General features: G+C 40.9%; 1 protein-coding gene across 1 annotated transcript; it reads right to left on the bottom strand.

Moving 5' to 3' along the window:
* On the bottom strand, positions 1-22,374 carry KIAA0895 (KIAA0895 ortholog). Its single transcript, XM_009880079.1, has 8 exons — positions 22,350-22,374; positions 22,124-22,156; positions 20,016-20,698; positions 9,932-10,075; positions 7,634-7,766; positions 6,118-6,423; positions 5,497-5,594; positions 1-282 (listed from the first exon to the last, which is right to left on the bottom strand). Exons 1-8 carry the CDS (start codon positions 22,372-22,374, stop codon positions 121-123), a joined length of 1,584 nt encoding a protein of 527 aa, XP_009878381.1. The 3' UTR covers positions 1-120.

Here is a 22,374-nt window from a genome sequence, read left to right as displayed (position 1 = left end):
ACATATTCCGCCCAGCCTTTCCTCTCCCCCCACCCCTCATAGGTCCATTTTTGCAAGCTCTGGGAAGTCCGGTTCTACATCCTCAGTTGCAGAGAGTAAGTGAATGGTGGGCTGATACTGTTAATTTATGAGGTCCTGGAGCTCCTCATCAGTCAGCTCATTGACTTCCATGATCTTTTCCAAGTGCTCCATATACCGGGCATGGTCTTGCAAAAAGTGTGGTACCCTCATGTTCTCAATCACAGCTAATCCTTTCAGGCGGTCCACATCCTCATACGAGATCTGCAAGGAAGGACATGGGTTAATTTCACACGATAGCCCTGTTACTTCCCTGCTGTGGCTCTAAATTATTTTTTTGTAGATGAGAAAAGGTTTCAGAGCAGGGGGAGTTAAAAGCTTGTGAGAATCCTTTGAAAACATGAGTAACCGTGTGCGTCAATGCAAGATGCAAAAAAAAATATGTAATTTTAGCAAATGCCTCCGTACTTCCTGATTCTGCTTTTGATTCAATCAGTGAAAAGACTCAGAGGAACCTGAATGAGAATGAGACTGACCTACACCAGCTGCAGGAATAGAGAGGGAAAGGAGTCTCTTCTTAAAGAGGTGGAAAGATTGACATGAGAATGGAAAAAACACTATGCCAAAGATTGAGGAACTAGAAAGGGAGCGCAGGACAGGCATGGCACAGGAAGCAATCAGGCTCCGGCTTTCGGAAAGGCATGGTGCCAGCTTACCCGAACTCTGATGTTTTCATTTTCACTAGCAAACGTGCTTATGCAAAGCTAAATTAAAATGCAACTGTAGTAACTAACTACAGCACGGGCAACCCTTAAGCATCCCAATTTTTCAATTTTTTTTTCCCCATTCAATAGCAGGGCAGAGATTGGGTTTGCCTCTTGGCATCAGAACCTTCTGGGTGCAGGTGTGACACTCGAACATTTTCCAGCTACTATGTGGCCTACTACTTTTTTTTCTAATGAAAGTTGAGATTTTTCTCCATAGTCTTATGATTCTATGAGCTAGGACTTCAAGTCCTGAGCTCACCATAGCTCAAGGTGTTGTGAATGATGGTCCCCAAAGGATGAATGCTTTGGCTGTGCAATAGCTACACAAGCTGCCCTGCAAGCGCAGAACAGGACTCCTTGGGCAGCTATCCAGTGTGATGGAATTTATGTGGTGGCCGCTTTGTCTACAAGCTGCGTGTTCTGGGCACCCTACAGACAGAAGCATATGTACTGGCAAAAAACCACAAGCCTGGCTGTGCTTATGAACTGGCACATCCTATTTCCTCACAGCAGGTTTGTGCCAGGTGGCTTGAGAGTGCAGCCTGCTCCTTCCAACCTTTTTACCCCATGTTTCTTCTAAGGAGCCGAGCACTGCGCGGTCAGGGTTCCCTGGAAACAGCCTGCCCTCTTAGCTGGTGATGGTTTCTATTCAGAAAAGATTAAAGTGAGCATGAATGATCCACCAGTGCGTAAGGGTCATGGAAGGGCTCACTGGAAATACAGAATGGTGTAAGCCAGATGGCTAAGAGTGATCCATGCAGGCGGTCAGACACAGGGTGCAAATCTCACTGATGATAAAGGGAACAAAGTCTGCAAAAAGAAAATTTACCTCTGAGTACATGTGTGCTTTTCTAGCTGCAATGACAAGATGCATCCTGACTTAAAAAAAAAAAACAAAACCAACATATACCCAAGCTCAGGCTTACTCAAGTCACTAGGATACTGCCATTTGAAGATGGTGTTGCATTACACCTGATTAACGTATTTAGAAGTAGATACAGTGGAGCTATACAAAATCATACCATCTCCTTTCAGTATGGAGACACAGCACCAAATGAGATTAAACATCGACCTTCCCTCCTGTCCCAACTTGAAATTCCACCTCTTTTCCTCCCAAACAAAGGAAAGAAAACGGACCCTTTCCTCCTTATATTTATGTTCAGGGGTTTCTGTTACTGCTGCAACCAAGAAACAAGTATCTGTGATCCGAGGTATGTTTTGAATGGGATGTATTTCCCCAGTCCTTGCAATTGCTAAAAAATGACAAAAGTTGTCCCAAGGAGATTAAAAACATAATCTCATCCTACTGTCTCAACAAGCTGTCTTCCTTACTACGTGTAATTAAAATCTTTGTACTAGGTAAAAAAGACTGAGACTAAAACAGGCTTACTTAGGCTCTTTGTAATGTGTTCACATTCTTGAGAAACACAATAGTAGGTGACATTTTGCTGCTTTTGTCTCTGGTAGTTATGCTATACTGAAGTGCACCCAATATCTGCATTCTGTTTGTCTTTGCTATTACTTGCATGCGATTATTACATGAATGTTTTGCAGTGCTTCCCATACTTGATTCTTTCCTGCAAAGTTTCAAAACTGCTCCTTCCCAAAAGCATCTTTTCTCAGGCTTCAAGCTCTTTCCTTAGTCGCTTCTAGGTATGCTGAGCAGCTTGCATGTATTCTGTTTCCACGCACTGCTCTCTTCTGCACTGTAAGTAATGTCAGAAGCATCAGGAAAGCACAGCTGCCTCCATCAGCAAAATTTCTAGCACTCAGATGAGAAGAGAGGACACAGAAACTTCAGCATGGCTCTGTCTTAAATACATACCTGTGAGAAAGCAAGTGCTCTGATTTTACAACTGTGTTAACTACCTACCAAAGCACAGAAACCATTTGTTGTCAGCAATATAGCTGACTGCTTTCATTTCCTATTATGTTCTTATCTTTATTTTATTAGCAATGAAAATACGCCTAAGGTAGGCATGCTGTAAGAAAGGTGAGCTCACTTGTTACAATACAAAAACACTGCGAATCTTCAAAAGGCACTGGAAATTTTCCCACTAAATGCTGGGCTTCCCTACGTTTAAATCCTCTGCTTTTTCTTTTAACCTGAAAGACACACCAGCCGAGCTTAATACTCCCTTTGAAACAACCTGATACTCCTATTCCTCCCTAAACAAACAAATAAATCACTCTTTAGAGTGGTGATAAACTCGTAATAACCACAGGGTAGATTGCAGTGCAAGTTTCATATTTCTCTACAGTCACAGAACTTGTTTTTCCTAAGACTATGTGGAGATACTGGATCGGGCCCAGTGAAGGGTCACTAAGATGTTTATGGGACTGAAGCATCTTTCCCGTGAGGAAAGGCTGAGAGAGCTGGGACTGTTCAGCCTGGAGAAGAGAAGGCTCGGGGGGATCTTACCAGTGTGTATAAATACCTGATGGAAAGGAATGGAGAGCAGCTCTGTGGAAAAGGACCTGGGAGTCCTGGTGGACAACAGGATGACCATGAGCCAGCAATGTGCCCTGGCGGTCAAGAAGGTGAATGGCATCCTGGGGTGCATCAAGAAGAGTGTGGCCAGCAGGTCGAGGGAGGTCATCCTCCCCCTCTACTCTGCCCTGGTGAGGCCGCATCTGGAGTACTGCATCCAGTTCTGGGCTCCCCAGTTCAAGAAGGACAGGGAACTGCTGGAGAGGGTCCAGCAAAGGGCTACAAAGATGATTATGGGATTGGAGCATCTCTCATATGGAGAAAGGCTGAGGGACTTGGGTCTCTTTAGTCTAGAGAAAAGAAGATTGAGGGGGGATCTTATTAATACTTACAAATACTTAACGGGAGGATGCCAGGGGGATGGGAGCAGTCTTTTTTCAGTGGCACCCAGTGATAGGACGAGGGGTAATGGGCATAAACTTGAACATAGGAAGTTCCATCTTAACATAAGAAGGAACTTCTTTACCTTGAGGGTAGTGGAGCACTGGAACAGGCTGCCCAGAAAGGTAGTGGAGTCTCCCACTCTGGAGACATTCAAAACCCGCCTGGATGCTGTCCTGTGCAACCTGTTGTAGGTGACCCTGCTCTGGCAGGGGGGTTGGACTAGGTTATCTCCAGAGGTCCCTTCCAACCCTAACCATTCTGTGATTCTGTGATTCTGTGAATGACAAGGGAGTTGGGCTCTTCTCAGTAGTGCCCACTGGCAGGGCAAGAGGCAATGGGCACCAGTTAAAATGCACAAAATTCTGTCTGAACACAAAACACTTTTTTATGGTGAGGGTGGTAAAACACTCACACAGGTTGCCCAGAAAGGTTGTGGAGTCTCTGTCAGTGGAGATATCTAAAGCCCAACTAGACATGGTCCTCGTCAACCTGCTCTAGCTGACCCTGCTTAAGCATGGGGGCTGGACTAGATGATCTTGCAAGGTCCCTGCAGACCTCAACTGATCTGTGATGCTGAGAGCAGGCACTGCTCTTATATAAAAATTTTCAATTTGATTGCAGAAGATGCGTGCAGCAAAAACATTCAGAGTAAACTTTAAGATCCCTTGATTTTAGAAGTTGTAAAGTCAAGTACTTATAAATTATCATACTGCTAGAATTAAATTGCATGTAGAACCTTAATGTGGATGCCTTGCCGTGTGGATTACTGTGGAATCCATAATTATATGAGCAATGACTTAGTATGTTTTTGAAGTGGCTTGACAATCCTGCAGACTTCCTGAAGAGAGAAAGGGATAAAGCAGTGCAGGAATAGGATGTGTTCAGTAGTTTAGCAGGCAGAAGCTGTGTGGAGTTAAGCAGGCTTAACGCAAAAGGAAGTTTCAGAGAATAAAGTTGCAGAGATTTATTTGACAGTGCGATTTTCTTTACAGAGCTTCCTAACTTGGTTCAGTTGCCTAAAGCGCTCTGCTCACCAATAAGGATGTTTCTGACACTACAGACAAAACTTCTTAAATGTGGACCAAACCCCTCTATCACAATATGCCACTTCCTTTTATCACCCATTGATTGCCAAGTAGGCAGAAATGTTGGTATACCCTCTCTAAATGCAAGCATAACAACATCAATTTGAATCCTGGTTCATGTGAGTATGAACCCTGCTTTATAAACTGTGGAAACTAGCAATCCAAGGATTTGGTTCAGGAAGTGTGTCAAAGTTTCTGCGCCTCTTAGTATGACTTTGAGAACAAACAAGCAATGACAGCTAGAATGGACATAATCTATGTTCTGTGAATGTAGAAATAGCATGTATTCTGGGGGAAAAAAAACAAACTGATTTTTAAAAAACATCAGAGGTGACATCAGTGAGAGTAATTTGAGATGGAAAACTCTTTGTGGTGGAAGGGGATGTGTTAGCATCAAATAGTTAATTTTGTTTTTTACTAGGACCACCACCCTATCTCAAACCCGTCCCGGTTGCCCAAGGCAGTCCACTGTACTGCAAGTCAGGTAGTAAGTACCCTGTAAAGGGAGGAAAGGGAAGTCTGAGAAACATGACCATAAAATCTTAATCTGATAAGTGAGGAATGAGGAAAAGCTGGTAGAAATTTTTAGGACCTCAAAATATTTGTAACGTGCATTGTGTAATACAAGGTGCTGCACAGAACAGAGATGTCTAGATCAAAGTAAAACAGAGCACAATGACTCATAGCACTTTACAGGCAGGCTTGGTGGAATGATAAAACTGTACTCTTTGCTAAGAATGAGACCACTCACCTTTCCAAGGGCTGTCAGAAGATGGAAATCAATGGACTCCCTGTATCTCAGGATTCGGAGGATGCCATCCAAGTACACCTGATCCTTATTGAAACAGCCTAAAAGGAATCAAGATACATTGCATTCTCTCCAGGTCTGTTGAAGGCGTATTCTCAGAAGCCATTATGAGCAGAACAATTTTATTTTTAAAAACTAGGTATTTATATCCTGGACTTTGAAAAGCTTCCCAAAAGCTAACTAGACAGCTAAACCCACTAGCCAGAGAAAGAAATCAAACACTGAAGATTGTGTCCATGAGTATCCACAGCAACATTACATCTCTTGTAATAAACAAGAAAGGAGGTCAAACTGTGAGTATGAACTTTTTCACAGTTTTGCAATTTACATTCCCACTTCCAACAAAACAAACATCCATTACTGGTTCAGTTTGAAAGCCTCACAGATGTGCATTTGCAGCCTTGTTTTCAATAGCAGAAACCCTGCCGCCTCATTTCAGAAAGTGCAGACGCCCACTTCTCCCTTTTGCAAAGGTGTTACTGCGTGACATGACGAAGGAGCTCCGTGAAGGTTCTGCAAACTTCCCTGAAGTACAAAAACAGAGAAGACAAGTAGGGAACCCACCTGGTTGTGATGTGTCAGTCCACCCTCTCTTGGCTCGTACGCAGTAATCCCACCTAGTATTGGGGTCCTTGACAAATTTCCCCACGTCGTGGAAAAGCTGACTGAAGGACATTTGGCTAGCCTGATACACTGTGTAGTAGAGCAGGGCAGCCCTCCAAAGAAAAGGGTCTTTGCGGAACAGGACGCTGTGAATGCTTGCTAGCCCCTCTTCTGTAGGGTTGATTGGTTTTAACCCATGTTTTCTACGTCCATTCCAGTTGCACCAAGGCTGGCTGTTGTTGTTAAAACCCCGAAAATAATGAGTTCCTGAAAAGAAAGGAATATGTGACTTAGAGTAGTAGCACCTAATCATTTAAAAAAAAAAAAATATATATAAAATATGGAAGGAGGCGCCCATTTCAAAACTCTGAACCGGTAGGACTGGGCACCAGGAAAAGTGCCAACTTTAGCCTTGTCTACAACAGAGAATTTTGTCAGAGGTAGATACATGGTGCAATTATTCACCTGCTGACCGCAAGTGGGACTCTTGAAAATGCCTAAAGACTACAAACGTCAGCAGGATGTGAATTCCCAAATCCATGACAAGGAATTTTCAAAAGTGTCTTACATGCTGAATGCCTCTAGCATAGGCCAGGCATTGTAGCAAACAGAAGGAAGGAGAATCCAAGTAAGGGGGCAGAAATGTTGCCTCTTGAAGGTGATAAAACAGACCAACTGCAGCCTTGGAAGAGGCTGTGTCCCCTTACGATGTGAATAACAGTGCTTCAAGGCAATCACAGGGCTTATTCTTCAGTTGAAATTCAGTCACCAGCCAAGTTTATCCAGTTTTGATGCACTTAACTAGAACAGATTCACTGAAAAGTTTGTAGAAATTTTCCATAGTGCTGGGCCAACCACGTGCAATGCAAAATCAAGGCAATCTTGCACTGGTTTAGGGGTCTCTGGGTAAATTCTTCATACCTAAAGCATGCCTACATTTGCAAGCAGTGCAGCATAACAGAAGCAGATTTGTAAAGTGAAATGGCTGGCGCTAAGGTTGAATGGTCATGCTATTTTTGTTTCCCTTTTTTTTCACTCCAGACTAGCTCTAGGTTGGTCTCATGAAAAAAAAAAAGCAGTGACAGCACAGAAGGTATGCCCTGGAGCATAGCCTCTGGGCTAGCATCATCTGAAAGGATTACACTTTGCCTGCTCCAAGATTCCTTTGGCATGGGAATCTCAGTACAGCAAGTGAGACTAGCTGGTGGACTCACTTCAGAAGCTTGCTCCTGATTTGACTTAAAATGCTAATTTACATAATCCCTAGAAATCCCCAAGTGGATTATCTTCCTTCTACTGTGTGATGCAGTGATAAATAGGTTTCTCCTTCCCTTTAGCACACCTATAGCACAGGTTCTTTAGACAGGGACATTCTCTCCTTCTGTGCATGTACAGCGCCTTGGTCCATCACTGCAAAATAAATAAGAACGCATGCAAGTACTCCCCTTTGCCTGAAGAACTGATGTCACGCTCATACCAATTTCATGTCTCAGCATCCCTTCCAGCCAGTGCTCTCGCGCAGTGGAGATATTGATAGTGAGGGTGGGACGCCCATTCACCACTGTCATTGAGGCTCGAGATAGCAGGTCCTCCGTGAGATGGACCACAATCTGAAGATGAGAGAGTTCAGGTAGCAAAGAGCTCTCTTCTCGCTCCTGTTCCTGCTTTTTCCTTTGGCCCTTCCAGTACTGCGTTTCAATTCGGTCCCTTGCCCTTCACAACTCTTTCTCGATACCAAGAGTCACCTATGAGAGACACTTCTGACTCCACTGAGCTAGCCTAGTCACCTGTGCTGCTGACAAAACCTCAGACTTTAGCGGAACTCAGCATGAGGGTTAAGACAGACAGATAGGAGGCTGCAAAATTTAATATGGTAACATTGACTAGATTGAGGGGAGGGCAATAAAATGCAGAGTAAAAAAGAGAAAATTAAGTTTTTTTCAGCTGTGTCTAAATATTTTGGTATTACTGAGAACTGAAAAACATTAGATAAACACACATAAACCGACTGGGTATCTATACGCTTAACGGTCTGAAACCTTTTTTTAGTTGCAATTCTAGAGCCACATGAAGGAGAGGGGGAAGCACTGAGTACTTTGTTTCCTGATACATGATGCAGACTTGAAATATTAAAATACTGGTATTGTTTTCTTTTATACAAGAATGTAGTTCTTGTTTTCCTGTTTTCTCTTGGAAAACTAGTAATCAAAGCAAAAACTGACCGAGAAAGAAATGAAAGTATATTGATATGTTTTGTTATTTGAGTTTAAAAAGACTTTTTAAACAAGTAACTGGGAGAGAGAGGGGAAACTCTCTTTGTTGAAGATTAAGCACCTTTTCCTCTTCACGTAATGCCTAAAGAAACTCCCCACAGTACTGCTCAGAAGAGTACAAGGGAGAGTACCCACAAGAGAGACCATTTTTTAATATCAAATAAATAAATAAATAAAAAGACCCAGGGATCAAAGGCATCAACATGACACTTCCCTGTACTCAAAACCCATCATTCAACTCCCAAGTTCAAAAGCAAACAATCAGTCCCATAAACCCCTTATTTCAGATGCAGGAAAGAAAGGTAAACCCTAAAGCATTTAAAGTACTGGTACCTCTTAGCTTTATTAATACCTCTCCAACTGGAGAGAGTATTTTCATAACATTTTAGACCATACTAAGCATGATGTATTAGCCGTACTTTTGCAGAAAAAATAAAGTATTTCATTAAGAAGGACATGGGATGTTCAATGAGGTTGTAGCACCCTGCTTCCATGAAGACAAACCAAGACAAAAGTAAATGCAAAGGAAGATAAAAGCACAGCAAAGAGCAAAAATGTAATTTTGTTCTGCTTGGTCTAAACTGTAGTTTTATATCCTCACTCTTAGAAACATAAGTAAAGCCTGGTATCAGTGTCGAATTATAGTCGCTCAAAAAGGTGTGATGAGTTTAATGGTTTCTTCTAATAATATTGTGTTTACTAATTAAACCTAGTTTCTCATAAACTAATTTCTGTCTGTTGATATCCCATTCCAGACTCCTCTTGCTCACTGCCAGTGATCTCATCCAAGTCTTGGACTGTGTCAGCTGGTGTTTTCATTTGGAATAATTATCCTTTTATACATTCAATTTCATCTGCTCGTCCAAGCAACTCTATGTAATTCAGTCAAACTGGATTTTTAAAATCCTGAATATAGGAAATATGATGGTTGTGTTTTTTTTTTTCACAAGGCTCTGAAAAATTAGAAAGTTACAGTCAGGAAAACCCAGTACTTAAACCAACTCAACGAGCCAACCTCTTTCAGACATTTTTATGCACTTATGTCACTTGCATTTGTGCTGCTTCTTATAAATCAGTCTCTTGGGCTGCTGCTTATTTTTCTTGGCCCTTTTTTAACTCTCATTCCTTTGGTGAAAATAACTTGATACAAGAGAACGGATGGCAGAACTGACGAATAAATGGAAATGTGCTAGTCTCCAAGCAGCTGAAAAAAGGAGGGAAGGAAGGGTGTCATTCTTGGGTACTCCCCAAAGAGGTGAATTTAAGAATAAGCATATATGAACCAGGAAACAGGCTCAGAGAGATGGCTGAAGCGTTCACAAGGAATTTGCATCATTTCAATTGTTCAAAAATCAGACTGGGCACAGCCATGAGAAAAATATGACGTAAGGAATATTCTTGTACTTAGGAGGAAAGGCCTCCCAAATGGTCTCTCGAGTCCATCCATGTGTAATTTCTAAGATCTACCTAAATGTTTCTTTCTGATCCAGTGCATGACTTACCTCACCAAGACAGCCTTCTTTCACCATGTATTTCCTGACGTGATTCCAGATGCGACTTTTGGTCAGCAAGCTGCCTCCAGTGGCCTGTTCAAATCTTTCATAGCTTCCATATTTCTGCAATGTCCGCTCCATAATGTTAATGGACTAGAAAATACAAAAGCATAACAAATATGAATGCAGTGAGAACCCTGTGTTAGACTGGCATGTGTATTCTTTCTCTCCCTCTCAATCTCTCTCTCTTATTTTTAATCTTTCCTCTTGTTTTAACTCACTGGGAGTCACTATCAAACCGTAGTCATTAGATACAGGCTAACACACTGTAATCGATTTATATCATCTTCAGACATACATTAATGCCAAAGTACTGAAAAAAGATTCTGATCAACTCATCTTGGACCCACATACATCAGCACAACTCAGATGATTACCAGTCTGGTAAAATAAGACCCATTTTCTCTTTAACTTTGGGAATGTTGTACAGCTGCTTTGTAAATCAGACAGAACAGGTCACAAGGACATTTGCAGTTTAAGTTGTCAGCATATTTCTTTTGATGCTTTTCCAAAGAATTTTATAAAGAACAATTATTACTGTCATCTTGCTTCATTTCTTGGCATCTTCTAATTGAGGAATGCTGAACCATGATTAAGCAGATGTATATAACTATAATTTTAACAAAAATATTTCTACCAAAAATGTCTCCTTATGATGAAATCCTCTGTACCATGGATGTCTGTTTTAGAAAGGAGGAGAGAGAACAGAAACTTTATTCACAGAAACTTTCATTTGAACTTTTCATTTAAAGTATAATACTTCTTTATGACACCCAAAACCGAAGGAGGCATGTTTCATTAGACAAATAAAGTGGTATCAACAATTCGCTTACGTATTGCTGCTAGAAGAAGTCCTTAGCAGGCAGAAAACAGAGCATGATGCCTGTAATGTGATCTGAACTCTGCATGCTGAAGTTGTTGCTGGTGGGGTGTGAAATGCTCATCCCCAGTAATCTACTTCCCATCATGTAATTTCACACCCTCAAAAGAAAATATGGTATAGAATAACTTCTTGCCCAGCCATAGCCCGGCTACAGGGAATGGCTTTTTTCATGGGTATGATAACAGAAGCTCCCAGGATTCTCATAGAGAAAAAAATATTACTGGTATTACCTTAAAAAAATGAATGTTCTTGCTAAGAAAATACCACTATTGATGAAGGTGGAAAACTTGCAGACTGAATCTCTTTTTATGTTGTACATGTATACCCATGCATGAAGCTGATAACAGACTTGTTATTTCCCGCTATATAATTCTGACATTGTCAGATTGGCTTATTGTACACAAAAATAGGATTCATTTTGTACCTCTCACAGCTACTAACAATCCTATTCTATTTCTTTTCAAGTTGAAACTAAGCAAACCTCAGTAACTGCTACTGGAAGCCATAAATGCAAGTTAGATGTATTCTTAAAGTCCTGTAGCTCCTTGATGAGAGAAATATCACTTACCTGAATGCCAAAGAAATACTGCACCAAATGTTTAGTATTTCTTTGACTGCCTCTAATACTTGTTATTAAATTTGAATGGCCTCCTGGCCAGATCTGAATTTCTTTTTCAAGAATTAAGAAAGCAGCATAATTTACTACCTTAGCACAGATTTAAAAAAAAAAAAAAAAAAAGAAAGAAAAAAAGGGTTATCTTAAAAAAGGGTGTCATTTTTGGGGGTTTAGCAAAGCGTCTACCTATTGTGTCTCGCCACTGTGATCTCTGTTCCCACTGCAACTGAGCCTCCACAGTAAGGTTTTATTTACATTTGAGCAGAGGGCATATGCTGGAGAGCATTAATAGCGAACCGGAAAGTGAGGCATAAACAGAAATCTGTTGCAAACATCACCCCTCAGATATTCCAAGAGCTATACCACCCCGTTCTTCAGGGACACCTGAAGCAATTCACAGCACCGCAATACGTTACTCAGAGAACTTGGCCAAAAAGTCAGTGCTCACAGCCTCACGAGAATGACTCTGGCAGAAATAGGCTCACCATAAAGCCACCCGGTGTTGTTACACGAACCCCATCTCCTCTCATTGCCTCCCGCGTGGCCAAAACTCCCTAGCCACCATGCCAACTCCAGCAGTAGCTCCAGGCTTGACAGGGACTTGCGCTGGACCCACGGGGGGCTTGGTGACGTTTGGCTGCTTCCCAGGGTCTGGCCCGTTTGGGCAGCTGTGCCCCTGCGCTTGCTGAAGCTAACATGAGTAAGAATCGGATGTTATGAAGAAAGGCACCAACACAGAACACATTATCTTTTCTTTTTCAAGTTTTCTTTATCAGGTCAGGCGTCAGGATGTCTGAAGAGAGGTATCGTAAAAAGAGGAATGTTTTTTCCCTGACCCACCGTAAACGATGTGGCTTTGCCTCTCCCTGTTACAACACGGCAATGAGCACACAGGGCAGCACAGCTCGATGTTGTGTGTTACACAGCCCCGCTCGGCACCGCAAACGGGTAACTCCTATTCTGGGGAGAATCCATAGGCACCTGGCAGACCTTTGGCTCGATTGTTTGCAGAGAAAATCCATCTTACTGCTACTAAAGACAAGAGGTGATGGGACTCGTGCTGTGAAAACCGCAATGTCCTTCTGCAACTTAAAAGCAAATCATGTTTTTCAAGATAAATGTATTAAAAACAGAGGATACACCCTCATCTGGTGCAAACGGGGTAGCTCTGGCATCATTTTGCCTGGCCACTACTGTAGGTATTTGACAGAGGTTCAGTGCTGTTATTTTTACTATTACTCCCATTAACTTATTGCACAGAAATATGAGTAAGGACAACTACACATCTGTACTGGTGACCTACAAGGTAAATGGGATTTTGGTTCCCAGTAACTTCCCCATACGTTAGGTCTTGTACGAATGCATAGGTGTGGCAGGGCCTAAAAGATTATTAAAAGAGATTAGAGAGGTCTTTCTACGTCAGTAAATAATTTTTTTCTTGTGAACAGTCAAGTCTTAACATCACTTGTCATTTAAAAATGACCTCAGATAAATGAAACAAGGTTAGTGCCTAAGTATTAAAAGAAGGAATACGTGAATCCCTTGTGCCCGGCCTAATATTTCTGGAGACTGATGACAATTGCTTCTAGCAAAATTTAGGATCAAGGACTAGATGTAATGAGCAAATCAGAGCAAAATCTAAATATTGTTTAATAGCTTGTATATTTTCCCCAAAGTATTTTTTCCTTTTTTTAAAATTATATATGAATATTTGACTTCTAAAAACACTGGCTGTTTTGTAAGTTTTTCACTGTCTGCAAATGCTGAGGCATTTTCCTGCCTTACACAAAATCCTTGGTTAAAGAAGCAACCCAAAAATGCCTGCCCCCTATCCCAGGAAGTTTATTCTCAGCCGGCAGCCTGAATAATTCACGATAACAGTTCTTCAGCTTCCTTTGCAAGGTGCCAGATCCTTAAGATATTAATGTTACCTGCTAGTTGTTTAGTGTATCTGGTTTCTCTGAACAATTAATTAACTTCATTTGCTCGCTCTGAAAGAAGAACTCTCTGAATTAATCTTCTGGCATGAAATGTGTCTTCGTGACTTGTTGATATTAAATTTCAATTAAGTCTATTAGATTAAACACACTAAGTACCCACTTAAATTCTTTGATGCTTAAGTTCTTTTGAATGTGCACCAGTGATTTCCATTCCTAAAGAGACTTGCTGCCCAGCAGCACCACGTTTTGTCTCTCAAACTTCTTCCTTTTCTCCCCATCTCTTGCTGTGGCCAATCCTACCTCTCAGTAATAAATTCTGGGGAAAAAAAAAAAAGTTATAATTAATAGCATTTTATAAAAAACACAGAGAGATGAAGCAGCAAGATGCAATAGGTGGAATGGTTCGTCTTTAAATTATCTGAAAGTTATTTACTGCAGGAACTGACACGGGGATGGATGTTACTTTCAAAAGTTGCCAGGATTTGGTCCTCTCCATTTTAAGGGATCTTAAGGCATCTTTCAGAAAGTATCCAGCACTCAGGCTACACAAGGCCAGTCGAGTAGGGGTGTATGAGAGCAGGTTTGACGAAGCAGAGGATTGCCAAAACCATCTGAGACCAAGGAGTCGGTTTCTTCTCAACACAAAGGCTCATAAAAATAAGGGTGTTTAAGAAGGACATGTAAACTTTATTAACCAGTTCTCTGTTTCGATGTTGTTTATAAAGACAACACTACTATGAGATGTAGGTTTGTTTGGTGGTATTATTCCAGGGGACTCTGCTGCCTTAGTCAGAGCGCAGGCATTTTTAAAAACCACCTCATCACCACAAACAGTGATAAAATAAGTACTGAACATGCATTAAATTTCCTGCTTGGCTGTCTGTTACAGCAAACTCCCTGGAGCTGAGACCTACATGTACCAAGTGAGGCAGCAGGAGTTTGGGAGTCAGGAGAACCAAGTCCTAGCTCCTCCTGCCTGCCTGCAGGCACCCTTCTGAACTCTCCCCAGGCTGTTTAAGGCTTTTCCTGAAGTGCTGTGAGACACTTGAGTCAATAGCACAATGTGAACAGCAGGTTTTCAGAGATACATCCCCCTGAAGAAGCACAGACCCATTCTGGCCTCTCCCACCCTAACCTGGTGCACGGTTGAACCTTCAAGGGGACGGGTGGGATACTGAAAGGTGCCTCCTCTACCTCATGTGCCGTGCTGATTAACCTGTATCCTGGCAGTTCGGCCACCTCCAAATAGACGTTGCAAGTTTGAGTCCACGCGTATTGAGAAAGTCATTTAGCTTATTTAGCTTAAGCCTCCTCATTGCTGAACACGAATATATTCTCTGGGTTAGGAAATCACTAAGAAGGGTGCTCACCACTATCACCTTCTCCCTTGACTCTGCTTCGGGCAAAACAGAAGTCCTGATAAAGCTTTCCAAGTGGGCAGGTGTGACTCTGGAAACAGTGAAACAACAGGGAGAGCCGTCTCACGCACACACATTGCCACCAGCACACAAATCTCTGGGGAGTGCCAGGTCACCCCAGCAATGAGATGGGCCCATCCCCAGTGATGCCACTGGTTTTGATGTTTCTTGCCACAACCATCCCAGCTGGTGGTGGTTCCTGAGGGGAAAAGGTTGGGGATGATTTTGGATCCCAGGCACTGAATACAACATGGAGCCCTTCATTTGGGGTTCTGCACCTGTCTCTGAGGTGGGATGACTCAAAGTCAGGTGTTGCAAGAACTTGCTGGGAAAGGGGAAAAATCCAGACCGGCATGCCAGCTCTTGCCTATTCCAGCACCCAACCGTGAGCTTATTTTCCAGCCTCTGGGCCAACAGAAAGCAAGGTACTGATATTGCCAGTTCCTAAGGCCAAACTGTAAACTCTTCAGCAACAGGTAAAAAAATGGAAGAAGAGTAGGACTATGTGGCTGTACCAGGTTACTCATTAGGAGTAGTAATTGCTGTTCTTTTCGTTATTACCTAAAAAGTCTGGTTTAATCCCTCTTATCATTACTCTGAAGAACACCAAAAGAAACAGCAGTCTCAAGACAAGCCCCCTTGCACAGCAAACTCTGCTGATGCTCGAGAAAGTAATGACACAGAAGCACTAACAAGAGGAAGATGAGGCTCTATTTAGGTTTTGGTGGTGGTAGCTTTTTTAAACAAAATATTTACAGTCAAGTAGGTCTCTGAATCCCAAATCACCCGGATGTGCAACAACACAGCTTAGTTACTCGAGAGTTATTGTAGATACGTGTACTGGTAAGTCATACTCATGAATTGTTTGAGGCAACCAAGTTAGAAAATGGGCTCAGTGACCTTAGAGTCAGCCCCCTGCGTTCAGTCAGCTCATCCTACGTTCAGAAGCAGTTCTGCTACAAAAGGGTTTGCAGTCTCTGTTGAGATTTGTGAGGCAGATAAGGCTTGCAGGCACCATCACTTTGCTCCCTGCGTAGCTTATTTGCTAATGGGGAAAACCTTCTCAGCTGCATCCTTATTTAAGACTAAGCTGTACCAAATGGAACTTGTTGGTCTAATCAACAGCCATAAAATGGTGGGCTGCCCTCCTTTTTGGGGTCAAGTAGAAAGGAGGGAGAGAGGTAAGAGTGGGTTTTTTGAGGTTAGGCTACACAGACTGTAGTATTTTGGGTGTTACTCAGTACTTATAGTGTCTTTTCTTTTGTGTGCTTGCTCTTTGAAGCGTTTTAGTGATTTAGAGCTAGCAGAAATAAGAAAAATCTCTTCAAATACTTTGCAAGGAATTAAAAATTAATACCTGCTTGGGTTTTTTTGTATGAGACTATATCCTGAAATAAATCTAGGCTCTTACTGTAGTATTGCCAGAAGTCATCTGGAGTCTCTTCTAGTGGAAGAGAGAAATTTGTGTAGGACCCTGAGCACTTAGGCTACTTAGATAGCCTGATATGCTCTGTGTTATATATTAACATACTTCATCTATAAATCTTAGTTTAGGAGGGAGTTTGTTACTAGTGGAGAATGAGGTGTTTTACAATTTACAGCCAGTGACACATTCCTGAATCTTCAACGTGCCTAAGCAGTGACATCACCTGGATATCGCAAAGGTTTACTCATTGTTGACTGTCATGTTGTCTAGCCTTCTAGTTCCACCTATTTTTCCAACATCTGATAAACTTGCTAATTGTAGGCTACTTGTATTAATGACTTAAAAGATGTGCAATACAAACACTTGCAATGTGGCACAGCTTATTTATTAACTCAAAAGTGCTGTATTTTTAGGAGTACAAGGGAAAAGGATGTACAAGGTTTTCACAGGAGGAATTGCTCATTCAACAAAATGATGATTTTTTAAAAATATATATATAAAAATAGATTTTCTGTCTTCATGTACAATTCAAAGAAATAGGTGCTAACACACAGGTTACATGAAGTTGCAGCTTCCTTGCTGATTTTGATTCAGCAAACCGCAACTGTTAAGTCATCTGCTCTGCAAACACTAGGGACAATTACATCTAGCTAAGTACTGCCACCTCTAGCATCTGTGCAAAAATAACAAACTCTTTAAGTGTTAAGAAAACTTAACAATGAAGGACACGTAGTTTGAGACAGGGGTGCTAATAAGAAAACTTTCATAGCACTTGAGTACACAGTTGCTGCACTGACCTTGAAACACAGCAGTAAGAGAATTAATTTCTGTAATACTAGACATGTCAATCAACATGAAAAGCTGCAAGTCTGCATATTATTTGTTATTCTCAAGTTCTCTTCCCTAAAAGCACATATTGTGTGACTCATGAAAGAACTTTATTATGAAGGAAACAAGATGGAGAGGAAACGAAGAAACAGAGCTAAGTATGACAAGAGAGAGATAAATATTATTTTCAAATGTATTAATAATTCAAAAATGTTGACTCTGTCTGTCAAAAGTCAATAGATAAAAGTGTTTGGTTGTGCCCAAGGTTTAAAATCTTTGATCTGACTGGAGGCCTGGGGGTGAAGTGGGTGCTTGCAAGCCTGTACATTCCCCATTGCAGCATTGCTGTGTCAATGATTTGCAAATCCATAGTGTTCTTTGCCTTACAAAAAAAAAAAAAAAAAAAAAGAGAGAGAGAGAGAGGCAGGGTTTGATTTGTCCCAGATACGTTGCAGCAATACTATAGCAGAACGGGCAATAAGAAAACAAAATCTCTTCTAATATCCCATCAGGTTATGCACAGCTGTGGGTAAAAATATTTTTGAAATCATTAAAAACCCTTTTAAATCCTGAAATGTCAGGTTTTGAGCTCATTTAACTGAAGTATCTTATAAGCCTGCTATAAAAATCATGAGTGCTGTCAGTAAAAAGCTGGTTGCACAGAGATGTTGGTCATAGAAGAGTGAGCAAGTGTAAGTTGCTGTAAGCACCTTTTATAGAATAAAACAGGAATGATTCTGTTTCTGTTTACAGAGAGCAAAGCTTCCTAAAATTAGTACAGCAACAAATGAATGCCAGAAATGTTTCAAAAAAAAAAAAAAAGCTAATTTGAATTTATCCTTGTTGCAGGAAAAAGGATGACTACACGCAGTTGGTTTTTTTTTACTGCAGACCTGAATCATGACACTGTGAGTACTTTTCTTGCAACTGAAGTCACCTTTCCTGAACTTAACACTTTCTATAAGACACCCACCTGTTTCTTCTAACAAGCAAAATCTGCATGAAAAGAAAAAAAAGTACTGAGGAAAGCAAGTGCTCATAGAATATTTGCCGATCAAAATTTTGATTAATGCTGCTTTTTTTCTGGATAGTAAATTTGCATGAAATGAAATTCAAATTTGCATGGAGATGAAAATTTCTAAAGCTGATTGTAGATAAAAAAGAGAGAGTGCCACCTGCTGGGCTTGGAGCTGTGTCAAAGCTCCTTTTTTGGTCATTTAAATGAAGTGCAATATATTGTTGTTCTGTGTTTTTTAGGAGCTGAACTTTGAAGAAATACTTTTCTGGCTAAGAAATTCTGTAACTTAAACTAGATCTTATAAAACAATTTATATCCTCCTTGGTAAGTTTCGGAAATATCATACTTCATTGAATATTAAATCCCTCACTGCTTTTTATAAAGCCTTTATTTTCCAATGCTTTGTATGTAAAGGGAAAAAGGTAGAGTTACAAATCGGCATAATATTGAGGAATCATTATTCATTATTAAAATATTCATTATTTAGGTGTGGATTGTCTAATTAAAAGATGGGTAAATCAATGACAGGCCTGTTCCATAAAATAATCATGCAAAAAATAACTTTTAAGGCTCTGCTGCCTCATACTGAAAGGGATAATTTGTACTAAGTTGTTTGGCAAATTATTTACTGTTGATTTGCTGTAATCTGATTAATGCTGCTAATATTGCTATAAAATTCAAAGAAAAACTTGCTGAAGAGCTCTAGTCAAGGAGTAGCTTTATTTGGTTTCAGTATGACTTGGTTGTTTAGAAGTACAGAAGCTGATTTTAAGAACAGAGCAGCTGTTCTCATAAAGAAAATAAATTCTTAATGAAAACCCAGCCACTGACTTTTTAACACAATGATTTAATGGGTAATAACACCTATGTGCATTCTAGATTGGGGGGGCGGGGGGCAGAATTGGGGGAGAAGTCAGACCCTTCACAAGTCAAGGGTCAGTTATTAGAATCCATGGTACTTTAATTCACGTATCCTTTTCACCAGGGATTTTGGGGGGTTATAAGTCAAATATTCATATCACAAAAGTGAAACTCACGGAACAGCAGGGTCTCTTCCACAGTTAAGTATCACTTGAAACATGAGATTGTCTGTTTAGAAACGCTTGTCAGACTTAAGTAAGATCTTCCTAAACCATTTTAAAACAGCAAAAGTGGGAAGAGGACTGCTTCTGTTATTATATAGATAAGCACTGGGTTTTGTCACTTAGGTCAAAAGTTGAAAGCAAGGTTGGTTTTGTTCTTTTTATTTAGTTTTTTTGTAACTCAAAGACCGATAGGAAGCCAGGATAGTTACAGGGAACGGGGATGCCAGTAGCTATGTTACCAGTGTGGCTGCATTATATATAAAATAAAAGGGGGAGGAGCTGTCTTTTTAAATTTTACCCCTCTCTGGAATGGAATTTGCCTGCTGCTTGACTGAGCCTAATGTATATGCAAATATCCTTGCAAAGTTGATTAAAACAAGGAACATCAACATATGCTTATCCAATAACCATGACCTCGATAATTGCTATCTCTTCCCACTTCCTGTGTCATCAAGAGGATTGGTGGGATTTCTACACTGTTTTTTTTGTCTGTTTATTGAAGCCTAATTAGGCATTGTATTTTTCCTGTATTGGACTCTGCTTCATTGCCTAAAAAGCTTTCTTGCCTTGAATTACGTTTCATGTAAACCAATCTATGAGGATCTGTGCCTTTATCCTATAGAATCCTGTAAATATTAGGAAGGCTTTCATTTTTTAATCAGAAAGGATTTTCTTTCCTTTCTACTGCTGTGTTCTCATCTTTGATGCAGTAGGGCAGCATGATAAGGAGAACTAACTTGCTACGAACAAAGCCAAATACCACCTTAAGAGACGCAGGGAAAAATAATCAGTGGAAAAGGAGGAAAAAAGTAACAATACCTGCTTAAGAAATCTGTCAGATGCATGGCTGTGCTTAGCTAACACGTTTGGCAGAGCAGGGTTTGCATATTCGAATTGAGGATTGTATGTGAAATCTGAATTGAAGAATTTCATCTTCTCTTTCTCCACGTTGGAAGGCTTGATTGCAGTCAGTAAACAGAGTTTTCGGCCAGAGACATCACCTTCTTTTTCGTGGCTTTTTGAGGACTGGGATTGCTTTGGCTTTGTTAGATTAAAATGTTTCTTAGTTCTACTTCTGGGTCGAGATGGCAGTCCTATGCTGCTCCCCGCAACCGAAATACTGTTGGTAAACTTCATGCTGGTAGACACTGGGCTAGTGACGATGATGGAGGGCTGTCTGTTTGTGCAGTACCATCCACTGCTGAGCAAGGGTAGTGGGACTTTGATTTTGCGGTGCTCGTTGTTTCGCAAGGTGGCAGAACACTTTGTAGTTTTTCTGTGTTTCTTGTGGTGAGCAGATGACTGCTTTTGAGCGTGGTGTTTTTTCTCCTCTTTGCTCTGCAGAAGGACATTGTAGCTACTGGTTCCTGTTGTGAAAATGTCCTTAAGGATCCCAGAAGGTGGATGCTGGAGGCTGTTTTCGTTATTAATGTTCACCTTATGTTCTTCTGGACTCAGGACTGATTTCTTAGAAAGCTCTGTCTTAGGCCAGTGAAGTTTTTCTGCATTGAGGGGGGGAAAAAAAAAAGCTGAGGACAAATTTGATCATTTTGCACAGCAATAATAATCTTAAGGACTCAGAACTGCAACATAAATGAAACAGAACTTGTCTTAACTACAGTCATATCAAGTTAATCTTGACTTCTTGACATATGGGAGAATGGTGTGTGTATTATCACTTTTGAACAATTAGACTGCGACTTGTTAGATCCAGCTGAGGAAGTACCTTATGCCTGCATCTCCACGCATGAGAGCACTGTTTGCAGCTGAGAACTAACTTGTTTAAAACAAGACTCTGGGCCGGACTTTATGAATGTTTACTGTTACATTAACAAATCCCATTTTCTGTATGGATAAAGAGTAACTTAAAATAGGAAACGGTATAGAAATATATGAGCAGTATTTACAGCGAAGTCCCACAGGGATCTGTGATATAAGCAGTCCGGTGTGGTCTCATCTGCAAAATACGACTCACAGAATTTACTCTCGGAAAGGATGAGAACATTGGAATGGGCCAGCCACTGTCAACAATTTACACCATATGAATAGTAACATAAGTTTAAAAGACTTCAGGTTCAGATAGTCCTTCTTAATACAAACAGTAAGCTATATTTAAAGAAGAGCCAGAAGAGAGATAAACTAGCTACAAACACACCCCTCAGAATCTTTAAGACAACACTGTCATTTCATCTATTCAAAGTTGTTCTACAATAACAGCTGGCTTTAAGAAAACACTTGAGAAGAGACATTGTAAACTAGACTGAATGCAAGAAGTGAATAAGGTTCCTTTAGTGAAGGAATTCTCCTTTCCTGCTCTGACCCCTGGCACAGCCTTCAGGGGAGATAGGTCCCTGGTGCAGAGCAGCCGCACGCAAAAGCCATTGAGGATTAAAACTGTATTTAACATTTGTGCTGGCTTGTTAGAGAGAAGTTACCTCTCTTCACTGGTTCTAAACATCCCCTTCTCTCACCGACCACTTCATCCTAGAACAGTAGGTAAGCCAAAAGTAAGGGCACAAATAAATCCTGCCACAGATAAATGCTTCCTACTTCTGCACCTAAAATGAAAGGATTTACAGAACAGGAGATATAGCCGGAGCTTGATTAAAGCCCGCAAAAGGGATTTGAGCTTCAGCCCAGCTATACATAGCTGAGCTGTAATTACTTTGCATACAGTAATTATACTCTGAATGGAACATTAGGAAGAGATCGTTAAATGCCTCCAAGGGGAAAAAAAATCGATAGTAGTTTGATTTCAGCTTAATTTTCACAGTAAAATTAGGTTTTGCTCCCAACATAAGCACCGTGACAACATATTTCATGCTGTTGGACCTCTGTCAGTTCTATGTCAATCTGCGTTCCTCGGTTCTCCTGAAGATGCTGTTCTAAGAAGCAAAAAGACAGAGGTCCTATTTGCATGAACATACCATGGGAAATCCGCAGCCTGGGTGTTTCCTCCACTGGAAAGAGAAGAGGTAGAAGCATTAAATTATTCTCCTCCACTAAAGCATGAATATCTTATGGAAGCTCAGTTTTATTTCACGGTAAGTTTGTGAATCTTCTTTCTGTGCTTCGTACAGCAACGCCCTCCTTGGCATTCTTGTTCACATTCTGTCAGATGATTCTCATCACTTAGGTGACAGCCTTGCCTACCTGGCTTAACTTCTTGCTTTACCAT

This window comes from Charadrius vociferus, unplaced genomic scaffold (genome assembly GCF_000708025.1).
Source record: "Charadrius vociferus isolate BGI_N301 unplaced genomic scaffold, ASM70802v2 scaffold760, whole genome shotgun sequence".
In the NCBI taxonomy this organism is placed as follows: Eukaryota; Metazoa; Chordata; class Aves; order Charadriiformes; family Charadriidae; genus Charadrius; species Charadrius vociferus.
The sequence above is the reverse complement of the archived record's forward strand: the minus strand, read 5'-3'. Positions and strand labels throughout refer to the sequence as shown.

Coding starts and splice junctions, on each gene's coding strand:
- KIAA0895 (XM_009880079.1), bottom strand. CDS start 22,374: ATGGTAAAGCAAGAAGTTAAGCCAG. Junction 22,157..22,349: donor AAAGCAAGAAGTTAAGCCAG/GTAGGCAAGGCT, acceptor TTCTCTTTCCAG/TGGAGGAAACACCCAGGCTG. Junction 6,424..7,633: donor GATGCTGAGACATGAAATTG/GTATGAGCGTGA, acceptor CTTTCTTTTCAG/GAACTCATTATTTTCGGGGT.